The sequence below is a fragment of the Mirounga leonina genome, unplaced genomic scaffold (genome assembly GCF_011800145.1).
Source record: "Mirounga leonina isolate KUSES-001 unplaced genomic scaffold, KU_Mleo_1.0 Mir_101664, whole genome shotgun sequence".
Lineage (NCBI taxonomy): Eukaryota > Metazoa > Chordata > Mammalia > Carnivora > Phocidae > Mirounga > Mirounga leonina.
In genome coordinates this window covers 20113002-20139038 of record NW_023270175.1, presented here as the reverse complement: position 1 = coordinate 20139038, position 26037 = coordinate 20113002, and the positions used below count along the sequence as shown (strand labels likewise).

General features: G+C 47.3%; 1 protein-coding gene across 5 annotated transcripts in view; it reads right to left on the bottom strand.

Annotated features, from left to right (window-relative positions):
- Positions 1-22707: 22707 nt before the first annotated feature.
- OCRL (OCRL inositol polyphosphate-5-phosphatase) overlaps positions 22708-26037 on the bottom strand; it is a 53072-nt gene continuing 49742 nt past the window's right edge. For all 5 annotated transcript variants that reach the window (XM_035008394.1, XM_035008398.1, XM_035008413.1 and 2 more), the window contains 2 exons: positions 25345-25456; positions 22708-25165 (listed from right to left, as the gene is read on the bottom strand). In XM_035008394.1, the coding sequence (XP_034864285.1) occupies positions 25044-25165; positions 25345-25456 (234 nt within the window). In that variant the 3' untranslated portion in view covers positions 22708-25043. The remainder of the gene's footprint in view (positions 25166-25344; positions 25457-26037) is intronic.

Genomic DNA, 26037 nt, shown 5'->3' with positions numbered 1-26037 from the left:
CAGACTTGAAAAGAGGAGATCCAGGGACGCCTGGGTGGCTGAGTTGGTTAAGCGTCCAACAAATGATTTCAGCTCGGGTCCCCATCTCAGGGTCCTGGGATCGAGCCCCGTATTGAGCTTCTGCTTATCTTGGAGTCTGCTTGAGGATTCTCTCTCCCTCTCCCTCTTCCCACTGCACTCTCTCTGTCTCTGAAATAAATAAATTAAAAAAAAAAAAGGAGATCCATCTCTGAGGCCTTGGCAAGCCCCGATGATGCCCAGGGCCTCGGGCTAGTCTCCAGGAAATAGGAATTGCCCCATTTCTCTCAGGTCTTTGTTCACTGGTCACTTTCTCAGTGAGGACTCCCTCGGCCACCCTCTTTAGAATTGCACCCATCCCCCCTCTATGCTTTCTTTTTCTCCAGTAGCATTTATCATCAAATGATATTTTTTACTTATTCTTCTTCTTTGCTGTCTGTCACATGGTATGGACCAGAGAGGCAGGGGAGGGGAAAGGGTTGGCTGTTTTGCTCACTGCTGTGCCCCAACACCATGAATAGTCCTTGAGAAGAATTTGTTGAATGAATGAATTCACTGATTTCAGTTCTTTTTGAGCACTATATAAAACGTGATGATATTTCCATTGTCACGCATTCTCAGCCATCCCTGAGGGGAAGGCATAGCATTTGGGAGCACAGCCATTCAACTGGCCAGTGTGAGATCCTAACTTAGAACAAAGAAAAACTCTTATAAACATGACTTCCCTGCCAAGATGGGTTACTGCAACGGTCACTCTTAAGGAAGGGCCTCAGTGACTGAGGTTCAAAGCTATTCAATCGCATACAAAATCAATGAGAAAATTCAGAAGTGCTCTGGGCACACATACAGGTCTCCTACAGCATTGTTTGTTTACCATGACTATCAGCAGACAGGATCTAAACTGCAGTTGGGGTTGATGTAGCACTTCCTAAGCAACCTGGGTCAACAACAACCACAACAGAAACATGGGAATTCCCCGGTTAGTGACTAATAATAGCTCATTTTGCACTCAAAGGCTGGGTGACCTCGAGCAACTTACTTGACCTCTCTGAGCCTCAGTGTCCTTGTTTGTAAAAATGGGAATAATTATGGTGCCTGTTGCATGGGGCCACTGTGAAGTTTAAATGAGTTACTAGATGTAAGGTACTTGGAACTATGTGTCACTTATTATTTGTATTGTTATTTCTAGATGGTGAGTATTTCTAGGAGAGGATCTATATCCCGCCCCCCCCCATGTCCAGAACAAAATATGTAAGCACAACGTAAACGTTAGCTGTTACTACTGCTATCAGGATATTGAAGATGATGATGATGATGAGTAGGACTGGTGTAATTACTTGATTTGTCTGTCTTCCATAAGAACTGCAAGCTCCATGAAGTCAGGCAGGGACCATGACTTTCTAGAGCCCTAGAACACAGTGAGTACTAAACTTATACACAGTAGGTGTTCAGTTGACGCTCATGCGACTTTCACCCAGGGCTTTGGTAACTCTTCTGCTACTTTAGGACTCAAATATTCATAAATACAAGTCAGCAGTGCCCCTCCCTCTATGGGGGGGGGTACAGAGGATATAGAGACCTCAGTCCCTATTTTCCCTGAGGAAATTCAGTCTACTAGGTCCATCCCTCAGAAATCACTTCCAAGTCATTCATAAGCAAGTAATTGAAACAGATAGGTACAGATTGTGACCATTGTTACCAAAGAAATATATTGGGTGATGATAAAGAGTATATGTATGTGGGTGGCTGGGGGAGAAGAGGGGAGGCTTTTACTTTAAACGACTAGTAAGACCTCTGTGAGGTGGTGGCATTTGAGCAGAGACCTGAAAGGTGGGAAGGAAGCAGACTGCAAAAATCTGGGAGAACATTCCAGGCAGCGGAAACAGCAAGCACAAAAGCCCTGAGGCAGCAAAGGGCTTGGGGTCTATTGGAACCCAATGGGGGCCAGCATGCCTGGGTCATCAGGCAGAGGGGTGAGGCAGGCTCGGGCATAAGCTGCAATAAGAGAAGCCAGATGGCCAAGAGCTTTCCCTAAAACAACCTGTCAAAACATATTGCACAATCATCCAGAGTCTATTGGAAAAAAGGAAAGATGTGGCACCCAGTCATGCATTTCCCCACCATGGTTATGGACATTTCAGAACAGCAAAGCCTGTCTATTTTGGACTTCACCAATTCAAACTTTGAACTAGTCCACACAGAGGCCAGACTATGAGGTGGTAGGTTTGTTATACTGTCTCCCAAATGCCACCAAATGAAGCAGAGCTTGTCTGTTTAAAAGAACACACTCTCCAGCAAATTAAAAATCAACCATGGCTGTGTAGCTCACAGAGCAGGCTTATCTAGTCATTAAAGCAGGTTTCTGAAGACCCTGACTTGGCTGCACATTGTTAGCCTTTTTCTTATTGACATTAGTGGAAAATGATTTTTTTAAAAAAAATTTTAAGTAGCCTCCATGCTGGGCGTGGAGCCCAACGTGAGGCTTGAACTCACGACCCTGAGATCAAGACCTGAACTGAGATCATGAGTTGGATGCTTAACCAACTGAGCCACCTAGGGGCCCCCTAAATTATTTTTTAAAAAATTAAGAAACAGAGCTTGGTGGAGGGACATTCAATATATCAATTTTTAGAAGTTGAATCAAAAGCTTGGTCTCTGCGCAGTTCATTGGAACTTCCTGAGCATCTATTGATATATCTGTGATGAAACATTTTGTTTACATCCTGGGTAGGACATAGTAAAGCTCAAAATATACCAAACACAGGGACAAGCTTCCTACCCTCCCCCGCCCACCCCCGAAAATTCTATTCAGAATCAGGTTCCAGGTCTTGGTTCTTTGAACCTACGTGGTAGACAGTCCCAGCCGTGTGTTTTTCCTCCTTATATCTCAGAGCTATTCTTCTGACCATTAAGACTTTCCTTTTCCAGCAAAGCTCAGCCCAGAAGAGAGTGTGTGGCAAAGATCGTGCTCAACAAATACATATGCTCCCCCACATTTCCCAGCCTCCCTTACAGTTAAGTTTGAGCCACGTGACTATTTCTGACCAAGGCGGGAGGGTCATCAGAAGTAGTGTGCACCATTTCTGGGCTGAGGTAGTTAAGAGGCCCTAACCTCCAGTCCTCTGGTGTGGCTGTATTTGTGTTAAGGAAGTAATTAAGATCAAATGAGGTCATGAAAGTGATCTCTCTGTCTCTGTCTCTCCCTTCCTCTCCCCGTCTCCCTGCCATGTGAGGATGCCCGTGAGAAGGTGGCAGTCTGCAAGCTAGGAAGAGAGTCTCACCAGGAACTGAATTGGCCAGCACCTTGATCTTGGCCTTCCTGGCATCCAGAACTATGAGAAAATACATTTCTGTTGTTTAAGCCCCCACATCTGCGGCATTTTGTCATGGCAGCCCAACCTGACTTAGACACATGCTTCTTCATCTCTCTCCTCCCTGCTATGGCGATCTCAAAGATCACATGTTCCAGAGAGCTCAGCTTGTTGTGTGAACAAGAAGCCTTTCCTGTGTTAAACCACCAAGATTTCAGGGTTTCTGTGTTACTACGGTGTTACTACTAGCCAATCCTGACCAATGCACGGTGGCAGAGAAAAGGACATGATATATATATCCTGTTCATCCAAACACCGTAGGGCCAAAGCAGATGAGTGCCACCAGCACCAGTGAGTCCTGGGTATTCAGACAGATGCAAACTGTGCTTCCTGGGTCCTGGGATTCAGCCCACAATGAAGATGTAAACGGCTCAAGAAATCCATTGAGGTTTCATGTAAGAAAGCAAGAGCCCCAGCTACCAAGCAGCTGGGAAACGTGAGAGATAAGGCATGGTCTCCAGGAAGCCTCCACTGAAATGCATACCAGTTCCCTTCAAGGGCTCAGTCATTTGTCCTGTGACAACCTGGGGGCATTTTCTCTTTTTGTGTGTGTGGTGAAAAAATTTATATTTAGATTTAGCCAGCTGGACTCAGTTTAGACAATCCCAATTCTGTTGGCAACATCCAAAGTATCACAGTTAGGAGGCAAACACATGCCTTCTTCTCTCCATCAGGCCTGATCGTGGTGTTGACGTTGGCCACATCAGTGTCATAGAGCTTCTTCCCAGCCTGTTTGAGGGGGTGCTTGTTGGCCTTGACACCCACAGTGAGCACAAGTGTGGTGCTGTCTTCTATTTTCTTCACGGCTGACTCGGTAGTTGGAGGAACTTGATGATGGCATAGTGGTCAGGCTTGTTTCTCCTGGGGGTGCTCTTTCGAGGATATTTGGGCTGCCTTCAGAGACACAGTGTCTTGGGCCGTTAGAAGGTAGCTGATGTGTGGATTTTTGTGTGTGTGTGTGACTGTGGACGCCTTTCAGCACCACTTTCTTGGCCTTCAATGCTTTGGCTTTGGCTTTGGCTTTGGGAGGGGCTGGGGCTTCCTTCTTCACCTTTGGCACCATCTTCATGAAGAAAAGGAGGAGGCACTTCTTTTTTTTAAGATTTTATTTATTTGACAGAGAGAGAGAGAGACAGCGAGAGAGGGAACACAAGCAGGGGGAGCAGCAGGCAGAGGTCTCGGAGAAGCAGGCTCCCTGCTGAGCAAGGAGCCCCATGCGGGACTCGATCCCAGGACCCTGGGATCATGACCTGAGCCGAAGGCAGACGCTTAACGACTGAGCCACCCAGGCACCCCAGGAGGAGACATTTCTTAAGGACTGATTTTTCAGGAAAAGGGACAGGCCCGGGGTCTCAGGGCCATGCTGGGTCACAAACTGGAGGCAGACTACACAGCTTGGCCCAGGGTGATCCCTCCTCTGCCCGTGAGGGGATTTGAATCTCATCGGGAGCAAGAGGGTCATTTCACTCCTCCAGGGTCCCTGTGACTTCTCATTGGTATGCCCCTCTTGGTCTGGGCTACCCGTATGACCATCTCTGCAAACCATCCATGAGAAAGGATGGAAGTGAACTGTGGGGTCTTGGCTTTTTTTTTTTTTTTTTAATGCCTGGCAAGACATTTCTCCCATCTGACCTCCCAAATTCTCCTTTTTCAAAGCCAAGTTCAAACCTGATCTTTCCTATGAAAACTTCCCTGACTCCCCCTTCCCACTGTCATGCCTGCTGATCTTTTAATAATAACTATAACCAACATCAATTGTATACCACGACGTACAAAGCCCTCCAGTAGCTCATATTTCTTGTGTGGTATCTCATCTGATCCTCCTACATCCCGAGGGAGGTGTTATCATCCCTACTTTACACCCAAGGAAACCAAGGTTCAGAGAGGGGAAGCAATCTACCCAAAGTCCCATAGCTCGTACGGGGCAAAGCTGGAACCCAGGCCTATCAGATTCAAAGACCCCTGCTATAACCAGTACTCTCTCCTGCTCCTGACAGCTCAGCCTCCATTTACCATATGTTTTGAATTGCTCCCCAATCCCCATAAGCTCTTGAGGGTAGGGACAGTTTCTTCTAACTGGTTAATAATTAGCCTTTCTCTTTTGACCTGCACTTTACAGTTTATATAGGGCTTCTACATACTTGGTGTCATCGGATCTTTACTACATTCCTGAGACATCTGTGTTATCCTCAGTTTACAGATGAAGAGACAGAGGCTGGGATAGGTCCATGAGTTGCGCAAGGCCACATCCAATGAATGACGACCAGTTGCTCTTTTTGCTACCCCAAGGCGCCTCTCACTTGCAAATTGGGCACCAGCTAATCCCTTCCTCCTCCCCTGGCACGATGGTGTTCTAAGCCTCATTTCTGCCCAGTTGAAAATAGCTGGGGTCAATAAAGGCCCTCATTTTATCTTCTGATCCTTGGGAGCCGGAGCCGAGGCATGCAGAGTTATGCAGTTGACTTTCAGCAGGATGTGAGTGGGACTTCTCCTGTAGGCCTAGGATGGGTTACTAGGGCCTAAAGCTGAGGTCAAATGTCAGATGAGAACTGCTAAGGGACTTCCAGCAGTGGGGGGCCACCACTCCACTGCTCCCAATCCCCTCCCCTCCCCGTCTATGTAAGCAGAAAGGGGGGGCATCATTGGGATCAGGAAACTTTGGACTGGTGCTGTAGCTTCTCCCTCCTGCAGACCCAGGGGGTTCCAAGAGAAAGCCATTAAGATTGGGGGGCCAGTGAGGAGAGGGGAATGGCATCTCATTCCTGGTGGGACATCTGCTTGCATGGCAGACTCATGGCACTTTCCTCAGGTCAAGTGGTTGCCTCAGAAGGTAGTGAGGTTTGAGCTGTTTTACCTTATACTACCCAAGAGGACTGGCCACGGGGCGAGGGGACCCTGGGAGCAGCAGGGGTGTATAAGTGTGTAAGGCATGAGGGCAGGGGGCTTGGTTGGAAGAAGTAGTGACTGAATAGCTTCTGAACAGCTTCTCCCACCTCAGGGAACTTTGAAGCCTCCAGACCCCTCCCAAGTTGGGGATAGTGACTGAAGAAAAAGAAAATCATTGTACGTCTGTCGCCCCTCGAGTTAAGACTACAATGAACCAGTTACTCAGCGTGGAACACTATCCCTGAGTACCTGCCATCCATCAGACCTGCCTTCAAAGAGCTCCTGCAGCCCCTGCCTCCTTGTGGCCCCTCTGGGGTCAGGCTGGCCTGGCAGCCGGATGGAGAACAAGGTCTCAGTTTTCAGTGCTGTGCCCAGGGCCAGGGCCGGGGCGAGGCAGGTGAGGCGCCCAGGGCGCGAATTGTCCGGAGGCGCTCACTGTCAGGTGCTGACTCTGCACTTGCCTGGGCCCTGCGGTGGGTGAGTGCCTCCCTAAATTCTGCACCCTAGGCACCTCACCCGCCTCACCTTCATCCCAGTCCTGTTTGCAGCTGCCACGGGGCCTGGGCCGGGCCCAGGGTTTCCCTGGGATTCGCAGAACCTTTCAGGTCCACGAAGATATTCTAGGCTTGGGTACTGAGGATCTAGGGATCTGGAGCTAGCAGGGCAGCCAACTCTGACTGAGCTGGGCAGGCCCAGAACAGACCGGCTTTCCCCCAGGGGAAAAGGGGGAGGGGCAAGCGCCAAGGAGGCAGCTTTCCGTACCACTCCCCAACAAGCCAAACAAAACTAAGGTAATTCTGCCCCCTGGTGTCCCCTTCTGTCACTGCTGTCACTGCCAGTGGTCCATCAAGGTTTCAGGAGATTTAGAATCACTTACGTTCATTCATTCAACCATTCATTCGCGCCTCACGCATTTATTGAGTGCCCCACTCTGGGCCAAGCGCTGTGCCGTACACTGTGGGGACAGATATGGATAGTACAGAGAGCCCTCCTTGCAGGGTGCTGTAGTCTAGTGGGGCAGATAGACATACCAAGAGATCATCTTGATGCATTTATTTATTTATTTATTTTTTATAGCACAACTTTATTCTTTGTTTCATGAAACAAATATAGCAAAATTTATTCTTTATGCATTCAAAATTCAAATTTAACTGGGCATCCCATATCTTATCTGGCAACCTTAGCTTAGAGCCATCAAGGAGTGATGATGGAGGCTTGGACTAGGGCAGAGGTAGTAAAGTTGGATAGAAGTGGAAAAATTCAGGGACGCCTGGGTGGCTCAGTCGGTTAAGCGTCTGCCTTCGGCTCAGGTCATGATCCCAGGGTCCTGGGATCGAGTCCCGCATCGGGCTCCCTGCTCCGAGGGGAGCCTGCTTCTCCCTCTGCCTCTGTCTCTCTCTCTGTCTCTCATGAATTTAAAAAAAAAAAAAAAAGAGAAAAAAAAAAAGAAGTGGAAAAATTCAAAGGGTAATAGGAGATAGAAATGAAAGAACTTGGGGATGACGTGGATGAGGAAAAGTGAGAGGGAGGTGTCAAACATAACAACCAATCTCCTGTTTGGGCTGTTTGTTCTGTGTTGGGTCCTCTATCAGCACCTCACCCCAATTAACACATACTTCCTTCCTAAAACATCCCAGAGAACCTCTGAACCCAGCAGCCAAGACAGCCTCCAAACCCCTGTCCTCCCCTGCTCTGGCCAGCCTCCTGCCTGGCTCCTTTCGGTTCCACACCTGCTTGCTTCTGCATTTTGGTCTTACCCCTTGCTTGGTCCAGCTAATTGGCCAGGGTCTGGTGCCTGGAATCAAGCTAGGGCCACGTTAGGCCTCTGTTCTTTGTCTCTCTGCATCACTCTTGGCAACAGCTAGCATAAGGTGCCCAGGCCAGGCCTCTATGACTGACTAGAACAGATCCTTCCTGACAGGGAGGGAAATCCCAAACATTCCCAGAACACCACAGGGTTCCCCTAGGGGCTTTCTCACCCCCAGAAGGCTGGGGCTAGAAGATGGCCTGGTTTCTCAGAGCTTCCTGTGACCCAACAGTGCCGCTTAGTGGTCCCGTAGCACACTGCAGGCCAAGGTAAGACGGGAGACCGGTTTGCAGACCCCTGAGAGAGCTTCACATTCCTCTCTCCCCTGGCAGGGCACACGGGTCCTGCTTCTGCTGGTCTGCTGGTGGCCATCTGTCCGTGACACTCCTCAGCTCTTATGAATCTGAGCAACGCATCCGTTTGGTGGACCTGCTGGTAGAGAGATGGCCCAAGATGGCACCCAAAGAACTGAACAACTAGGCCTTGAGGTCTCTGTCCTTGGCTGGACTCAGGAAACCGGGCTCCAGGTTGAACTGGTCATAGTCTTCAAAATTCCCAGCCTTCCATATTTGGTAGCTACAAGCCTGGTATCTATCTAAAAGTAGCTGTGTTGGATGTCCCTCCCACACCCGCTTGTGGACATTCCCACCCAAAAAACTAGAGGGGCAGAGTGGGTCTTACAATTGGGTTCCCATGGTGGGCGTGTTGCAAGCCAGACAGTGGGCCTGGCCACTCTCCAGCGTGCCACCACCCTCTCTGGGGTTACAGCCAGTCAGAAAGAACTACCAAGTGCCCCACCTTCTCTGCCCTCCACGCCAGAGCCTGTGAGTGCGGGGCCAGAGCCAACAGTCTATGCCCCCAAGTTGGGGAGCTGAGAGACATCAGGCCTCAGAGGACCCTGCGGGCTGTAGCACAAGGCTGGTCTGGAGCAATTGAAAAGATCTTCTAAGGAGACTGACTCAGGAAATGTAGCTCCCTCCCTTGCCCTCTGACTCCAGGAACTTGCCATGAGGGCCTGGGGACACCCCAGGCTGTGTTGCTGAGGCTGAGGTGATCACTGACCCACTGCTGTTGTCTCCTGCACCATCTGACTAGAGATGGTGAACCATCCCCAAGGAATGGCATTCCCCCTTAGCACGTTTTAGCCATCAGCCTTTGTTATGGCCCCTGGGGTCCCTGGACCCTATTTTCCTGGGCCTATGACTTTGGAGAAATCTACAATTTATTATGTGACTCATCTGTAAAATGGGAATAATAATAATATTCCCCTCATAGGGGGCTCACCCAGGTTCAGGAGTTAATATACATAAAGTGCTTCGTTGTGTGTTGTAATTAATACTTCTCAGGGTCTGAGATTGAGCCCCCGCAAGGATATTGACACCAGCTTGGGTCCAAAGTACCTCCGACTTTCTCCCTTTCCGTTCCCCTTAGAGTCTCCGGTTGTCGACTTCAAACAGGAATTGCTTCATCTTCCAAAATGAGGACCTCTGGAGGTTCTGTGGATCAGGGGGGGCTGGGCGATTGAGGTGACCCACCGTCATGGTCATTAAGTTGTGCAGCGCCCCAGCCATCTTTCGGTAACTAACGAACAACAGTTTGCCTGACCTCCTGGCCTGACAGAGTGTGGTCTGCTTAGGACAAGATACGCTCCTGAGGCTTCACCTTATGTGAGCCGCTAGCCTGCTCCATCCTAGACCACCTGCTTTAGCCCCATTTCCTGGCTGGCTCTGAGAGATACACATTTGAGAAGCCCAAGGTGGGTGCCTTCTGTCCAGCCAAGGGCTCCACCTGCTGCAGACCAGCTCCATGATACCCAAATTCCTTGAAGTCTCTGAGTCCCACAAGGTGTGCAACCCGACCATCCTGCCAGCGGCCTCCTTGGGCAGAGAAGAAGTTTCTCAGTCCCTGATTGAGGGGCATTTGCCTTGTTTAAATGTAAGCTTTGGATCCAGCTCTATTTTCTTCTGAATGTCTACCTGGTTGACCCAACATGGCTTGTTGAAGAGTAAACACTAGAATCACACCCAGCACAGTGAGCTGCTCACACAGGGAGAAGCACATAGGGATGGTGACTGAGGGAACAGCAGATTCACAATCCCCATGTAGCTCCTGATCTTTTTAGCTATGTGCTCATGGAGTGGTAGGAGACTGAAATCCCTACACTGAATCATTTGTTAATCTCTTTTTTTTTGTTCTGAGTATATATACATAAATTCCTAAAAGTTAAATGCTACATGATATGTACTTACTATCAAGGCCAACCTCCAGGTTTGTGGGTGCTCTGTTAAGGAGCCCCAGCCTCCAGGGATGAGAGGCTCATACCACCACAGTCTGGATCAGGGGTCAGCAACTTTTTCTGTAAAGGACCAGATAGTAAATATGTTAGACTTTGCAGGCCATATGGTCTCTGTTGCAACCACTCAACGCTGCTTTTGCCATGCAAAAGCAGCCATCGACCACATGTAAAGAAATAAGCATGGCTGTGTTCCAATAAACTTTATTTACAAAAACAGATGGTGGGCCATAGTTTGCCAACCCCCGAGAGCAACTGAGACATAATTCTACAAGATCTGACCAGAGGCATATTACACATGATTTACACAGGAGAGTGCCATATACAATGGAATATTATGCAGCCATCAAAAGGAATGATCTTGCCATTTGCAACGACGTGGATGGAACTGGAGGGTATTATGCTAAGCGAAATAAGTCAATCAGAGACAGACATGTATCATATGACCTCACTGATATGAGGAATTCTTAATCTCAGGAAACAAACTGAGGGTTGCTGCTGGAGTGGGAGGGGGTGGGAGGGATGGGGTGGCTGGGTGATAGACATTGGGGAGGGTATGTGCTATGGTGAGCGCTGTGAACTGTGGAAGACTGTTGAATCACAGACCTGTACCTCTGAAACAAATAATACCTTATATTTAAAAAAACAACAACAACATAGGGTCATCGAAAGTCTTCATGGACATCTTAAATGAAGCCTTTCTGGCTGGGTAGGTGGGCAAGGCATCTGGCTTAGGTTCCTCAATAGTATGTCCTGTGCCCACCCTCAGAGAGCAGACCAACCTGGCATTCTAGATCTCCTAGATTATCACTGGATTAAGTCTAAATCTCAACCAAGGCCACTTCACATAGGTTGGTCCCTTGCCTGCACCAAGCCATTTGTGTTAGCTCACTGGCTGATGCCAAGCACACCACCAGCCAACCCTGGGCCACCCCTTGCCCTGCCTAAGGAGAGAAAGGACATGAGGATTGCCAGGGTGGGATGGTGCCACCATTCATTGAAAACACAGGAAGAGAAGGAGGTTTATGGAGGTAGAGTTTGGTTTGGGATGTGTTGAGTTTAAGATGGCTGTGGGACATCCAAATGGAGATATCCAGCAGGTGGTTTCACACAGGCATTTGATTTACCTGAATTCAAGTCTACTCATGCTGCCAAAGAAAGAAAAGATGATAACGGAAAGTATTCTAGTGATTCCACCTGTCCTTTGGCCAGCTGAGTCTGGACTCTGGAATGAATGTGAGACAAAGAAGTGGGTCTGCCACTCCTTCAGTGAGTCCCAGTTCTTCCATGCCTGTCATGGTATGGCCATCTGTCTGGGCTGATATGGGTCATGTATTTAAAGCTGATATTGTGGGGTGCCTGGCCAGCTCAGTCGGTAGAGCATGCGATTCTTGATCTTGGGGTTTATAAATTCGAGCACCATATTGGGTGGAAAGATTATGTAAAAATAAAATCTTTATCAAAAAATAAAGCTATTCTTGGTGTGTGTGTGTGTGTGTGTGTGTGTGTGTGTGTGTGTGTGACATGCTTCCTGGGAGCATTATTTCACTTTTGGGGTATTTAAGGGATTTTTCTGGGTATATTCCATTTTTGCCTGAAGTAATTGCCTGTGGACTATCCTGAATGGGATGTGATACCACTGTAAATGTGTCTGAAGTAGAAGGTGGCGGGGAAGGACACTGCTTCAGAATTTGGGGATTCATTAGCGGATAGGTGACAACAGCAGACAGAAGAGTGAGTGGGATTTACAGAGCAAGAATATAGAGTAAGAAGAGAAGTGGCCCAAGCCCGAGGCCTAGGACCTAGGATGTGCTGTCCTTTAGAGATAGGACCAGGGAGGATGATGAGCCTGCAATGGAGCCTGCCACAGAATGGTGGGTGAAGTGGGAGAGAAACCAGGAGGAGTTTGGGTCCTGGCAGCCTGGTGGAGGGAGTGTTCCAGAAGTGGGGAAGTGGTACTGAGAAGTTAGAGAAGGTGAGGGTTAAGAAATGACCTTTGGCTTTGGAAACATGGTGGTTACTGGTGACCTTGATGAGAGTGGCATCAGAGGGAAGGGCCAGAGAGGGTCAAGGGGTGAGTGGAGGTGAGGAAGTGGGGACAGTAAGTGGAGACAACTCTTTTAAGTGTGGCTGTTGGGGACAGATTGTTAGAGCGGGAAGACTTCTCTCCATCAGCCATCACTCCTTTATACCAGGGCATACAGTCCTGGGGAGGAGCAAAGGAAATACCTCCATTTTCTGCCATCATCTCATTTTTCCTAGAACCTTGCCCCAAAGAGCCTAGTTTTCGAGGGCTGCCATAACAAAGTACCACAGACTGGGTGGCTTAAGCAACAGACATTTATTCTCTCACAGTTCTAGAAGCCAGAAGTTCAAGATCAAGGTTGGCAGGGTTGGTTCCTTCAGAGGGATGCAAGGGCGACTCTGTTCCAGTCCTCTCCCATAGCTTCTGGTCATTTGCTGGAAGTCTGTGGTATCGCTTGGCTTGTAGATGCATCACTCAGATCTCTACCTTCATCTTCACATGACATTCTCCCTGTGTGTCTCTGGGTCGAAATTTCCCCTTTTTATAAGGACATCAGTCATACAGGATTAAGGCCCACCCTACTCCAAAATAACCTCGTTTTACTTGACTGATTACATCTGCAATGTTTTTATTTCCAAATAAGGTCACAATGACAGGTACTGGAGGTTAGGACTCTAACATACGAATTTTTGTGGGGGGGAGCACAATTCAACGTATAAAAAGCCTTTTGGTCTCCTCTCTTTCCACTTCCTCTCCATTGTCTGGCCAGGGATTATTCTCTTCCTTCCTGTTCACATCTGTGCCCCCCACCCCTCTTCTATCTCCTCATCACCTCCATCCCTCCTTACCCCTCTCTGGAGAAGATCTAATTCATCAACTTTCTGCAACCAGATGACCTCCCACCCTTGTTGAAACTTTCTAAATAACTGGCAACATTGAGGGATGGTGAAGGAAGAGAGGAAAATGATCTTTAACCCCACCTGTTTTCAGGGAGATGGGGCTGAAAGCTCCATGGCCTTTAGATAATGCGTGAAAAATTGTTGTTTTTGCTGACTTTTGAGGCCGTAAGTAAGAGACTGTAAGGAGAAGAGTCCATAAAATTCCTCAAAATAGAAAGAAATTATCATGAAACCGGAAAAGTAACTGCAGCTTCGAATACCCGTTTTACAACTGGGAGCGCTCTCCTCTGCCACCTACCGGCCACAGGCACAATCAGTAAATGATTCTTGCCCCTCGGAACCAGGGTCACCATTGGAGATAGAGGAGTGGCCCATGGTCACCAAATGGCCCTTGCAAGTGTGCTTTGTGTCAGGATGTGGCTTAGAGCCTCATGCCCCGGGGAGCTGCGAGGCTGGCTGGAGGGCCCCGAGGCTGCCTGACGGCGTGCTGGTCTGACGTGCCAGAAGCTAGAAGAGAAGAAGCTTGCAGATGCTAGGGACAGAGCAGGCCTGGGATGTGAGGAAGTGGTGTGGAGTGGGCCGGGCTCTGTGCCCGAGAGGCCCTCTCCAGCCGCCTACAAGCCTGAGCGGGACACTGTGTCCGTTCATTCCAACACACAGACGTTTCTTTCTCTTATGAAATAATGTTTTCTTTAATCTTTTTCTGCTATAAAAAGTAATGGATGCTCATTGTAAAACATTTAGAGAAGCAGACAAATATGAAGGTAAAAAAATGATTTAGGTTGGCATCGCAGGGTGCTTTGGGGGGCTTCACCATAATCTCCATCAGCACCCCCAAAGTCACCCCAAATATATATGCAGTTTAAGGAAAAACTCCGCTTGCTATGCAAATACAGCTTGCAGTTTCAAGACAAAGTGACTAGCCTCCTTCTGAATGGCTTCGAAACCTTCCTTTATAGACATTCTGGAACGACCGCTGCCCACAATGCCACCACCCAGGAGTGACTGCTATTTACAGAATGGAGCATCGACTTCCACTATTTTTATGCCTATGGATTATCTTTTTAAAATTTTACTTTTTATTGAGGTATAATTGATATATAACATTATATCAGTTTCCGGTGTACAACATAATTCAATATTTGTATACATTGTGAAATGATCACAGTAAGTCTAGTTAACATCCATTACCACAGAATTACACATTTTTTTCTTGTGAGGGGAACTTTTAAGATCTACTCTCTTAGGGTGGCAAACCACAAGAGACTCTTAGCGATAGAGAACAAGCTGAAGGTTGCCGGAGGGGGAGGTGGGGGGGGGCTGGGCTAAATGGGTGATGGGCATTAAGGAGGGCACTTGTTGTGATGAGCACTGGGTGTTGTATGTAAGCGATGAATCCCTAAATTCTACTCCTGAAACCAATATTACATTATATGTTAACTAACTTCAATTTAAATAAAAACTTGGTAAAAAAAAAATCTACTCTCTTAGCAACTTTCAAATATATGAAACAGTATTATTGATTATATTCACCATGCTATACATCACATGTTTTATCTTTATATATTATATCTGATTTCTTAAATTTAGGGACATTTGGTACATACCTACTTAGAAGCCTGCTTTTCTGCTCAGTGTTACCTCTCAGCATTTTCCCTGTCTCCATTCCTCAGCAACATTATTTGTAAAGGTTGTATGATATTTTATCCATAAAATATATATCGTGTTTACCCATCTTCTGGTTCGGAAGGGTACGTAGATTGTTGCCAGGTTTTTGCTCTAATGAATAATGCTAGGATGACCCTGCGTGGACTTACCCCTTTGTGCTCCTCTAGGGTCATTTCCTAGAAGCAAAATTGTTACTATCAATGTTTCTAGGCTCTCAATACATGACCTTACTGTTTCTAGGAAGGTGACACTCATTTACCCTTTGACAAGCAGCAGACACGCATGTTTTGCCTGGCCTCTGCCAACACTGGAGTTGTAGACGACCCAGATTATTGGGTGCCAGATTTTAGGCCAGGTGCTGGGGATACCACGGTCAGGGAAATAAACCCTGGTCTCTGCCTCCACAGTTCCTGACCCAGTGGGAGACCGGCCTGATCCCATAATGAACGTGTAAATACACACTGTGATGATGCTCTGGGAGAGAGCACAGCATGGGAGGAGTTGGCTCTGTGGAGAGAGGGAGCTGAGAGCAGGCAAGGAACAAGTCCTTGTGTAGCTGAAGCAGAGAGAATGGGGGTGGCAGGATGTGGGAGGAGGCTGGAGTCAGCAGCACTCAGACCTGCAGGGCCTTGTGGGTCCTAATTCTGGGAAGCCAGCAAATGGCTTTAAACAGAGGGGTGTTGTGATTAAATTTACCTTTTGAGAATCACTTAAAAAAATTTTTTTTAATTCTTAAAATTGTGGTAAAAAAGTAACACAATTTATCACTGTAGTCATTTTTAAGTGTATGATTCAGTAGTGTGAAATATATTCATATTGTTGTGCAACAGATCCCCAAAATGTTTCCATCTTGCAAAACCGAAACTCTATACCCATTAAACAACAACTTCCCATTTCTCCCTTCCCCCAGCCCCTGGTAACCACCAACTACTTGCCTGCCATCTATAAATTTGACAATGCTAGGCACCTCATAGAAGTGGGATCATACAGTACTTGTCTTTTTATGCCTGGCTTATTTCACTGAGCGTAATGTCCTCAAGGCTCTTCCATGCTATAACATGTCAGAATTTCCTTCATTTTTAAGGTTGAATAATATTCCACTGCATGCAGATACCACATTTTGTTTCTCCATTCATCCATCAATGGACACTTGGGCTGGTTCCACATTTTAGTTATTGCGAATAATACTGATATGAAAGTGGGTGTGCAAATATCTGTTCAAATCCCTGTTTTCAATTCTTTTGGATCTTATACCCAGAAATGTGATTGATGGATCATATGGTAGTTCTATTTTTAATTTTTTGAGGAACCTTGAGAATCACTTTTAAAACGCGAATCTAGCAAGGCTGATTTTGTTGGCTACAAAACAATAGAAAATAGTACTGGATGGCTGTTAAAAGCTATTAACTTCTTGGATGACATTAATATAATTTACTAAGTACACTGTACACACCCACAACGAACTCCTCTAATGTTAATAGAGCTCAGTATGAATAATTAAATGTATTCACATTTCAGAAACACCTATTATATACAGACTTGTGTCTTTAAGTGCTTTGAAGGACAATCTTTATTTATTAACCAAATATCGTTGAGCACTTACTCTGTCCGAGGCATTGTGGGGAAATCCAAAATATGCCCAGCTTGGTTCCCACTCGCATGATGCTTCTAGTCCCAGATGGGCAACAACACTTTTTTTGTGTGTGGTATGTTAAAATAGTGGTACAAAGGGAAGGTTCTAAGAGTTCAGAGGAAGCGGGAGTTGTAGGAAAGGACTTCCTGGAGGAGGTGACATTTGGGTTTGATAGGGTTTGGGCAGGTGGAGTGGCAGGGGCTAGAGAGTTCCAAGTGGCTGACACAGACTGAGCCCAAGTGGAGTGTACGTGAGTTTAGGCAAGGTAAGGGCATGACAAGGTCAAGAGTGGGAGTTTTGGCCAGAGAGGTGGGCAGAAGAGACTAAGGAGAGCTTTAATTCCAAGCTGAAGAACTGGAACTTCTGTGGTAAGTGGAGGCTCAGGACTCTGAGGGGTTTTGATGAGGTGAACCACATCAAAGAGCACTAGGAAGATTAGTCTGGCAGTGATGTGTGTAGAATAAACTGAAAGGGAGCGGAAAAATTAGTCAGAAAGGGGTTAAACAGGACACGCCAGGCCTGAGGTAATGAGTGTTTGAATTTGGTGGTGGGGTGAGGGAAGTGGACAGTGGAAAGGGGGGTCAGATGGACGAGACTGAACAACCTGACTTTGGCCCCCTAAGAATGTCCCATCACACCTTTTCTCCCCTCCCCTCCCTCTTCCTTTCTTCCCTCTTTCTTTTTTCCCTCCTTCCCGCTCTCCTTTTCCTTCCCTCTTTTCTTCCTCCTTCTTTATAAAAAATATTATGTATGTCTTATGATGACCAGTTCTACTCATTTTGGTTTCCTTCAGAACGTTGCACAGTGGCCCACACTTAGCAGGTGCTCCATAAATATTTGTTGAATTGCAATTGGTGACTGATTAGAAGTGGGGCAGGGACCAAAAATAATCAAAGGTTCAAGCCTGGCTGAAGGGAGAGAGGAATTTGCCAGGAGAAGTTGGTCAGGGTCAGAGTCAGGTTAATCTGAGCTTCTGGCAGGTCATGAAATCTTGGGATATAGCTTGAAGAGAGATTTCAAGGAGCATCCCCATTTTCATCCCCACTCCAGCTGGGGAGATACTGGCTATATGTAAAAGCACAAATTTTGGTCTGGGGTCATATTCTGGTCTGCCACTAGTCAAGTACCAAGCTCAGTAGCCTCTCTGGGCCGGTTTTATCTACCTATGAAAGGTGGATAAAGTAGTACTTAATAAAGTGGTTGTCAAGGCTGAAAGTGAGGTCAAATGTATTTGTACAGCACCTGGAGTAAATGATAGCTGTAGTTGTTAGTGACTATTACTATTATTAAGATAAGGAGAAGCAAAAATCATGAAGTTCCAGTGAAGTCATCCATGGCTTCCTGTTGCCCATAGTATAAAAGGCAGCCTCCGGGCGCCTGGGTGGCTCAGTCGTTAAGCGTCTGCCTTCGGCTCAGGTTATGATCCTAGGGTCCTGGGATCGAGTCCCACATCAGGCTCCCTGCTCCGCGGGAAGCCTGCTTCTCCCTCTCCCACTTACCCTGCTTGTGTTCTCTCTCTCACTGTCTCTCTCTCTGTCAAATAAATAAAATCTTTAAAAATAATAAAATAAAATAAAATAAAATAAAATAAAATAAAATAAAATAAAATAAAATAAAAGGCAGCCTCCTTCCCCAGGCTCCACAGGCCCTGCCCACCTCTCATCCAGCACCCCTACCTCCACCCCACTGTTTTCCGCCTGTCTCCCGAACACAGCAAGCTGCTTTTGCTGCCTTAAGGTCTTTGCATTTGCTCTTTCCTTTGCTTGGAATGTTCTTTGCCAGATCTTGTATAGCTGGCTTTTTGGGGGGGCAGGGGCATATATACTGTGTAATCATCTTTCAAATCAAGGTATGGGACCTTCTGGCCTCCTGAGATTTAGGTCTTAGCAACCATCACCTCCTCAAAGCAACCTTCCCTGACCAAGTCTGCTTGCTGTGCCCTCTGGCACGTCACCCTGCTTTATTCTCTCCAGAGCATTTGTCATGCTCTCTAGTTACCTTGTGCACTATTTCTGTCTGCTTACCCCATCCCACCCCACCCTCCTAGTGAAAGCACCGTGGCGGCTATATCATCAGCACCTTGAACAGCACCCGGCATACAGGAGGCCTCGATAAACACTTGTTGAATGAATGGCTGATATTGAAGATGCAAGGTAGGGGGTGGGGTGGGGTGGTGGTGATGAATGATGGGAACAAGTCCAGTGAGGATGGGAAGAGATGGACTCCAAGCACAGTTGGAAGAGTTAGCCTAGGCAAGAAGGAAGACCACTTATTTCTGACACAGGTGGGAAGGGGGAGGGGTGAGGTAAAGCTGTGACATTTTGATTTGCAGAGCAAGGCTTTGAGGGCTGCTTCAGCTAACCACTTTGACATTTTCACAAAGTAAAGGGTGTGGCCACCTGCTGAGAGGGGAAGGGCTGAGGAAGAGGTCTGGGCCTTGAGGCCAGTGGAAGGTTTTGGAGTCATTATACTAGCTGCCATTTATTTAGTACTTATGCAGTGGGCACAGTTCCCGGCCCTTGAAATGTACTAGCTGATACCATCTCATGATTATCCTATGAGGAAAGATACTATTATTACTTCCATTTTAAGATGGGGTAACTGGGGCGCCTGGGTGGCTCAGTTGGTTGAGCGTCTGACTCTTGATTTCAGCTCAGGTCGTGATCTCAGGCTTTTGAGATCAAGCCCCGTGCTGGGCTCCATGCTCAGCACAGAGTCTCCTTGGGATTCTCGCTCTCCCTCTATCCCCTCCCCCTGCTCACTCGCTCGTTCAAATGAATAAACAAACAAACAAACAAAATGTGGTAAATGAGGCCTAGAGAGGTCAATCTACTTTTGCCTAAGGTTGGACATCTAAAAGTGGTAGAGCTGGGATTTGAATCCAGGCAATCCGGCTGTTGGGAGCCTATGCAAAGAACCACAGCAATTTCCTGCCTCTCAGTCCCTGAGGCGCAAGTCTATGAAGGGTCAGCAAGACAGGAAGAGGAGGACTGAGGAATGAATGATATATGCAGTCCTAGGAGCAGTCAGCCAGCTACCAGGCTATGCCAGGAAGCCCTGGAATGGAAGCACAGAAAATGAATGGAATGGAGGTGCTGGGGGTGGTGGTGACTTTGTTAGGCTTGGCAAAGATGGCAGCTGAGCTATTCTAAAGTGCACAAGAGAGGTGGTTTCTGGATAGAGCAAAGTGGCATGTGCAAAGGCCCTGAGGTGGGAAAGAGTTTAGCTAATTGGGAGGAGTGAAAGGATAGTGTCAGAGTGCAGTGGTGGGGGCAGGGGAGCATTACTGGTGAGCATTCAAACATTCTAAGGTGGGATGTAGGCACTGGTATTTTTTAAGACCCTGGGTTCTGTGGCCAGGGTTAAGAACCACTGATTTAGGGGCACCTGGGTGGCTCAGGTTGTTAAGGGTCTGCCTTCGGCTCAGGTCATGATCCCAGAGTCCTGGGATCAAGCCCCGCGTCGGGCTCCCTGCTCAGCAGGAAGCCTGCTTCTCCCTCTCCCACTCCCCCTGCTTATGTTCCCTCTCTAGCTGTCTCTCTCTCTCTGTCAAATAAATAAATAAAATCTTAAAAAAAAAAAAAAAAGAACCACTGATTTAGATCAGTTTCCAGGTGATACTCATTTGGGGCCCACACTTTGAGAAACATGCCCTAGATGACTCTAGTGAGTAGCCAGGGTTGAGAAGCACTCATCTAGATTGAAGAAGGGGAATTGAGTGGCACAAAACCACGGCTTCAAAGTGTGATCGAAGAAAAGGCAAGCCCCTCTTCACCTAGAGGTCTGGGGTATGGGAGCAGCTTCCACAGGACAGACAAGGGAGAAGGTAAGTAGCATTGGCTGGGTAAGAACCAATTCAGGTAGGAGCAGCAAAGGTGGAAACTAGAGGGGGGATTTATCTACAAAGCAGAGAGAGAAAGAAGGGCCAAGAACCAGGCACCCAGGGCAGGGCAGGAAAGAGCAAAAGAAGGCGCCTGGGGGGATGGGCAGAACGGCAGGTGTGGTTCCTGAGGCTCAACAACAGCCAGGTGTCACATGCTGGTGATGGTAGCTCATTATTCATCCTTTAATTTACACCTCACCCCTACTCCCCAAACATGTGCAGCAGAAGGCTGAAATACACAAGTATAGAAGGGGGCACTGTGGGGGACGCCTGGGTGACTCAGATGGTTAAGCGTCTGCCTTCGGCTTGGTTCATGATCCCAGGGTCCTGGGATCGAGCCCCACGTCCGGCTCCTGGCTCGGCGGGGAGCCTGCTTCTCCCTCTCCCTCTGCCTCTCCTCCTGCTCATGCTCTCTCTCTCTCTGTATCTCTGTGTCTCGAATGAGTAAATAAAATCTTAAAAAAAAAAAGGGGGGGGGCACTGTGGTGTGTCTGTGGTGGGCAGGGGGGAGGAAGGCAGTGGAGTAGGCTGAGTGTGAGGTCTGACTGTATCTAGTTGACAAGGTTAACATCAAATGAAAGCCAGAAAGCCTTTGGCAGTGTGAGAGAATCAGTGAAATACAGGGGAGAGCTAAGGGGCGCAGGGCATAGGCTAACATCTATGCAGCACCCACTGCGTGCCAGGTACCGTGCCTGCCACGTTGTTTCTTTCTCATTTAATAATGCAGGGCCTGGTAGGCCATGGGAAGTTTGGAGTTTCTTCTAAATGCACTGGGAAGTCACTAAGGAGTTTTAATTTAAGAGGGAAGTGAGGAGATGTAGTTAAGTCATCAAAATAAGTGCTATGCCCGTTCCATTTTCTAGGCCAGGAAACTACAGGCTAGCCAGTCCAGGGTCATACACAAGGAGGAAGTGGCAGAGTCCACAGCGAAGACCAGACAGACCTCTCTGAGATGAAGGGTGGCAAAATGTTAACAGGTGGTGAGTTAAGGGTATAGGGTGTTCACTGTATCCTTCTGACTTTTCTGTACGTTTGAAAGGTTTTGTAATAAAAAGTTGGAAGAAAGAACTAGGTCTAACACCAAAGTTTAAACTCTTTTTCCCCACTGTGGCATGCTGTGTCACTAACCTAAGTGACCTTGAGTCCCTCCTTGTCCCTTCTGAGCCTGACTCAGCCCGTCGGAACCATGAGATGGGGTTGGATCCCTAAGGCTCTCTCCCTCACACTTGGCGCTCCCACTCGGGCAGTGTGTAGCTGTAAACTATTAGGCTACACCACGAGCCAGGTCATCCACTTGCCCTGTGGTCCGAAAGACCCTAGCGGTTCTCTGTAACAGTAGCCAGGGGTGCAGTTTGTCACCTCTGGGAAGGGAGTCACTGAGGCTGCTCGGCCCACATTGCCTGCTGCTGTGTAAAAACTGCTGGGTGTCAGTCGTCTCCGCCCGCTGGGGGGACACTGCTCTCAAAAGGAAACACCTTCCTCTGCCAAGGCTGCGGGTGGGGCTAAAAAAACTGTTGATGACAACACTGAATCAGCACATTCATCAGGGTCAAGCTCATAGTCAGACTGAACTGGAAGACGGCCCTGGTTGCCAAGAAAGCTCCAGCTGAGGCCTCTTTGGTCTCAAAGGGAACGGAACCCACATGGAGATCGGCAGGGGAATAAAAGGCACCATGCTCAAATTAGGGGTTTCCTCTCAAAGTTCAGATTAGAGCCCCCCAAAGTACTAAATCTATGGACTTTGTCCCCCCAAGAGGTAACAAAGGTTCAAAACTGGTTTTCAAAAGTTGCCAAATGAATCCTGTGAAAACAGGTGTAGGGACATGTCTAAACTGCTGAGGCTATGTTGGCAAGGACACTGCATCCTCCCAAAATGTGTATGTTGGCGTTTGTGGGGGTGGGATGATCAAGGATCTGACCTGGTGTGACATTTACATGCATAAAGAATCAACATCTTTTTCCCTAACAGTGTTATTTTGTTCCCTGAATCCCCAGGGTTAAGATAAGATCCTGGGCTGGCCTCTGGAAGTGCTGTGACTTCCTTCTTAGTCTCTGAAAATACGTGGCTTCTTCTCGCACCCAAGGGCAAATATACTGAGAATTCTTAGATTTCCCTGTAAGACAGGAAATGTCGGTACCATCATAGCTGTGAGGACTGCAGTCAAGTGGGACCCAGTGACATAAGCCTCCCTCCTCAGTTTTTCTTTACCAAGATCACACTGATTTTTCACACAACATATATTTATTCAGAAAAAAATCTGCAATAAATTATAATAAAAAAGATGACACAAAATACAGAATCCCACTAGCAGCTTTGCTTAGTGACCAAGACATTTCTGGAAAATATAACAATTACAGAATAAGAACCAGAAAACAGTGAAAGGGGAAACTAATGCAATGTCACCACGTGGGTTCGAACCATTTCTTCCCTAAAACAATACAGATGCAGAGTTCTTCTCTACCAGCTGGATCTGAACTCCTTCCTTCAGAGGAGCTATGAAATAAATAGCGCATTAGAGTTACTTAGGAATTAGAGGTTGGCGTGCTGGAGTAGGCACAGTAGGGGAGCAGATTTCTTACATCTACTCCATTTCTGTCTTCCCTACCTAGAGATTGTCTCAAACCCTTAATGCTGTATACATCCCAGGGCCAGAGCTGGAAAAACGGAGAGGCGGTAAACAAATTTAGTGCATTTGCCTCATAAGCAAAGAGCTAGGATGGTGCATTCGCTCCCCACCAACCATATCCTTGATGATCCAAAGATCCCAGGTTGGCAGTATACTAGACAATGTGCCCAGGACAGTCATTTCCCTGTCTTTGTCTTATGACCTTGACCCAGCTTCTATAATCTGCCTCTCCTATGATCACTTTCTGGCCTAATGCAGATGACAAAAGCATTCTGCTCACAATCTTCCATTAACGAAGTTCTGACCTATCAGATCTGCAGCTATTTGGCACCAGGAACTTGACTCCTAGTTCCATAACTCCAAATCAGGAAAGGGTTTAACCAGAATATCACAGGATACATACCTTTTCTTCCCCCACAGAACTCAACTTACGAGAGATGGGGGAAACTGAGGAACCATTCAGCAGTGGTGTTTCCCCTGGCTCTCTCCTTCAATGTGCTAGAAGAGTCAGGAGTCCATGCCCAAGACAAGACACAGAGTCCGTACATTAGGCTCCTTGGATTTAATGTTAACAGTCAAGAATGAGTTGACTCAGGGTGGTTTTAATGAAAGAAATCCAGGAAGAAGCCAACTGCATCAGGCAGTTTTGCAGTCAGTGGCTGGTAGCTGATTTGCCCACCAACACAGAATAATTAAAAAAAAAAAAAGAATGCTGCCCCACAGAGCTTGAGTAAATGAAAAGCTCAGAGGGTTGTCTTGGGTGGGAGAGAAAGGGGCTTCGTTGGGCCCACTGCATAGTCTCTTTTCCGTAACACTCGATAAGGTGACTAGGAGCCATGGGGAGCTGGTCGTAAAGCCCTCCAGAGCCAGCCTGATGAGGGAGGGGGCAACATCTGCCCCCCGGTATTTCAGGAGACCAGAGAGGGGGTTCCAAGGGTTATCCATAATACCCTGCTGGGGGGAGGAGCAGTACCACCAGAGAGGCCCACTTGAGGTCCAGCCTGCCTTTTTGACTGCAATGCAAGCATTGCTCTGGAGGTGGATTTCTAAGTGGGGAATGGGTCCCCCAGACAACCAGGATTAATTCTCATGTAAAATTTGATTAAGAACAGAAAGGGATGGTAGAAAGCAGGACCTGTCAAACATGAATATTCTCACTTCTGAAATGCTCAAAGTGCTTCCACTCTGATGGTGATTCTCTCACATCAATGGGATGTCATCTCTAGCCTAAAGTTCTGCTAGTAAATGTGGTCTGAGACAAGAGAATATGGTTCCACCCAGTGCAGATCCAGGAAAAGGCCAATGTTACAGACATACAGATGCCACCGTAGTAGAAATGCACAAATGCATGTCACAACCACATGTAGATGGTTAACTCACTGCTGGGGACATCCGAGGAGTCGCTAGCTTCACTCAGACTTCCTTCGATGTAATAGAACTAGTGGAGTGGAGTGCAAAGGGGTGATATGGGAGGGGGTCAGGCAAAAGTGCTTTAGACGAAGGACTACAGACAAGTCGGAGCTATAGCACGTAGTGCTTGTAGACCTAGAACAGGAACATCTCAGAATCTAGGCCTAGGGTGCTAAGGACAATCATGATAGCTGGGCAGGAGGGCAACGAACACATCCCCAGGTAAAGGAGTGTAAATACAGATCTCTTTGCCTCATAAAGAGAGAACACAAAAACACCAAAATATGGTACCTTTGGCTTGGCAATATAAGTCTAAAAGTATTTTGCTGTGTAGGATATGGTAAGGGAGGGATTAGGAAACTCTCTTCCTCTTGCACTAGAAACAACCTTTTCATGCCAACAGCCTCAAAATTCTGCAACAGACCCTTCCTGTGGCATGACTTTTCAAATCATTCTGAAATACTTGGTGCCCAAGATCTTCCGCCTCTAGAATCTCAGAGAGTAGTAAGAAGAAAAGGCTCATTAGTCTTCATCGCTCTCAAGAAACCCCAGAAGGAACTGGATAGCACGCTGACGGTCACTTGGAGTCTGTCTTGCCATAAGGTTGGGTGGAGGCCTTAGGAGAAGACTAGTGAAAAGAGTGGCTAGAGGGTGAGAGAAAGGAAAAGGGAAACCCTTTGTCAGACACAACCTAAGCAAAGCCTCAGGGATGGGAAACTGGGGGCCAGGGGATGAGGGCAGCAGGCCATGTGCCCGGACATGGAGGCCATCCCAACCAGCCCGCCCCCCTGCTCATGTGGCCGTTCTCATGAAGTACTCTTACCAATCATGTTTTCGCTGACGTTGTTGTATTTAGAGAATTTTAAGAGTTCTCGAAGGAATGCCATCAAGTAATGGAAAACATTTCTATGGCATCTTGGAAGCTGGGAAATCACCTGTTTTTAAAAAAAGGGGGGTGGGCAGTGAGAACAAGTGAAAGGGAGTAAGAAGAGCTTAAAGCTGTCATAGTAGTTTATAATCCAACCCATATAGGACCTCATTCATCTGTCACAACTCTCTTTTATTTCCTCATGACTACCAGAGTCCCTGCCAAATAAAAACTTCCAAGTCAGAATGGTTATACTGGGGGCGCCTGGGTGGCTCAGTTGGTTGAGTGTCTGCCTTTGGCTCAGGTCATGATCTCAGGGTCCTGGGATCAAGCCCCGCAATGGGCTCCCTGCTCAGCGGGGAGTCTGCTTCTCCCTCTCCCTCTGCTGCTCCCCCTGCTTGTGCTTTCTCTCACTCTCTTTCCCATTCTCTATCAAATAAATAAATAACATCTTAAAAAAAAAAAAGGTCATACTGTTTGGCCCCTGTACACTCAATGACCAGGCCACATTCATATGTGTGATGTGGTCATCACACATTCACACACATACCGCACCTCACAAGGAGGTTAGTATTAATCTGCTCTTTTCCCATCTCCTCAGACAGGTAGCCATGGCATCTGCCAAGCTCACTGGTTTTCTATGCAATG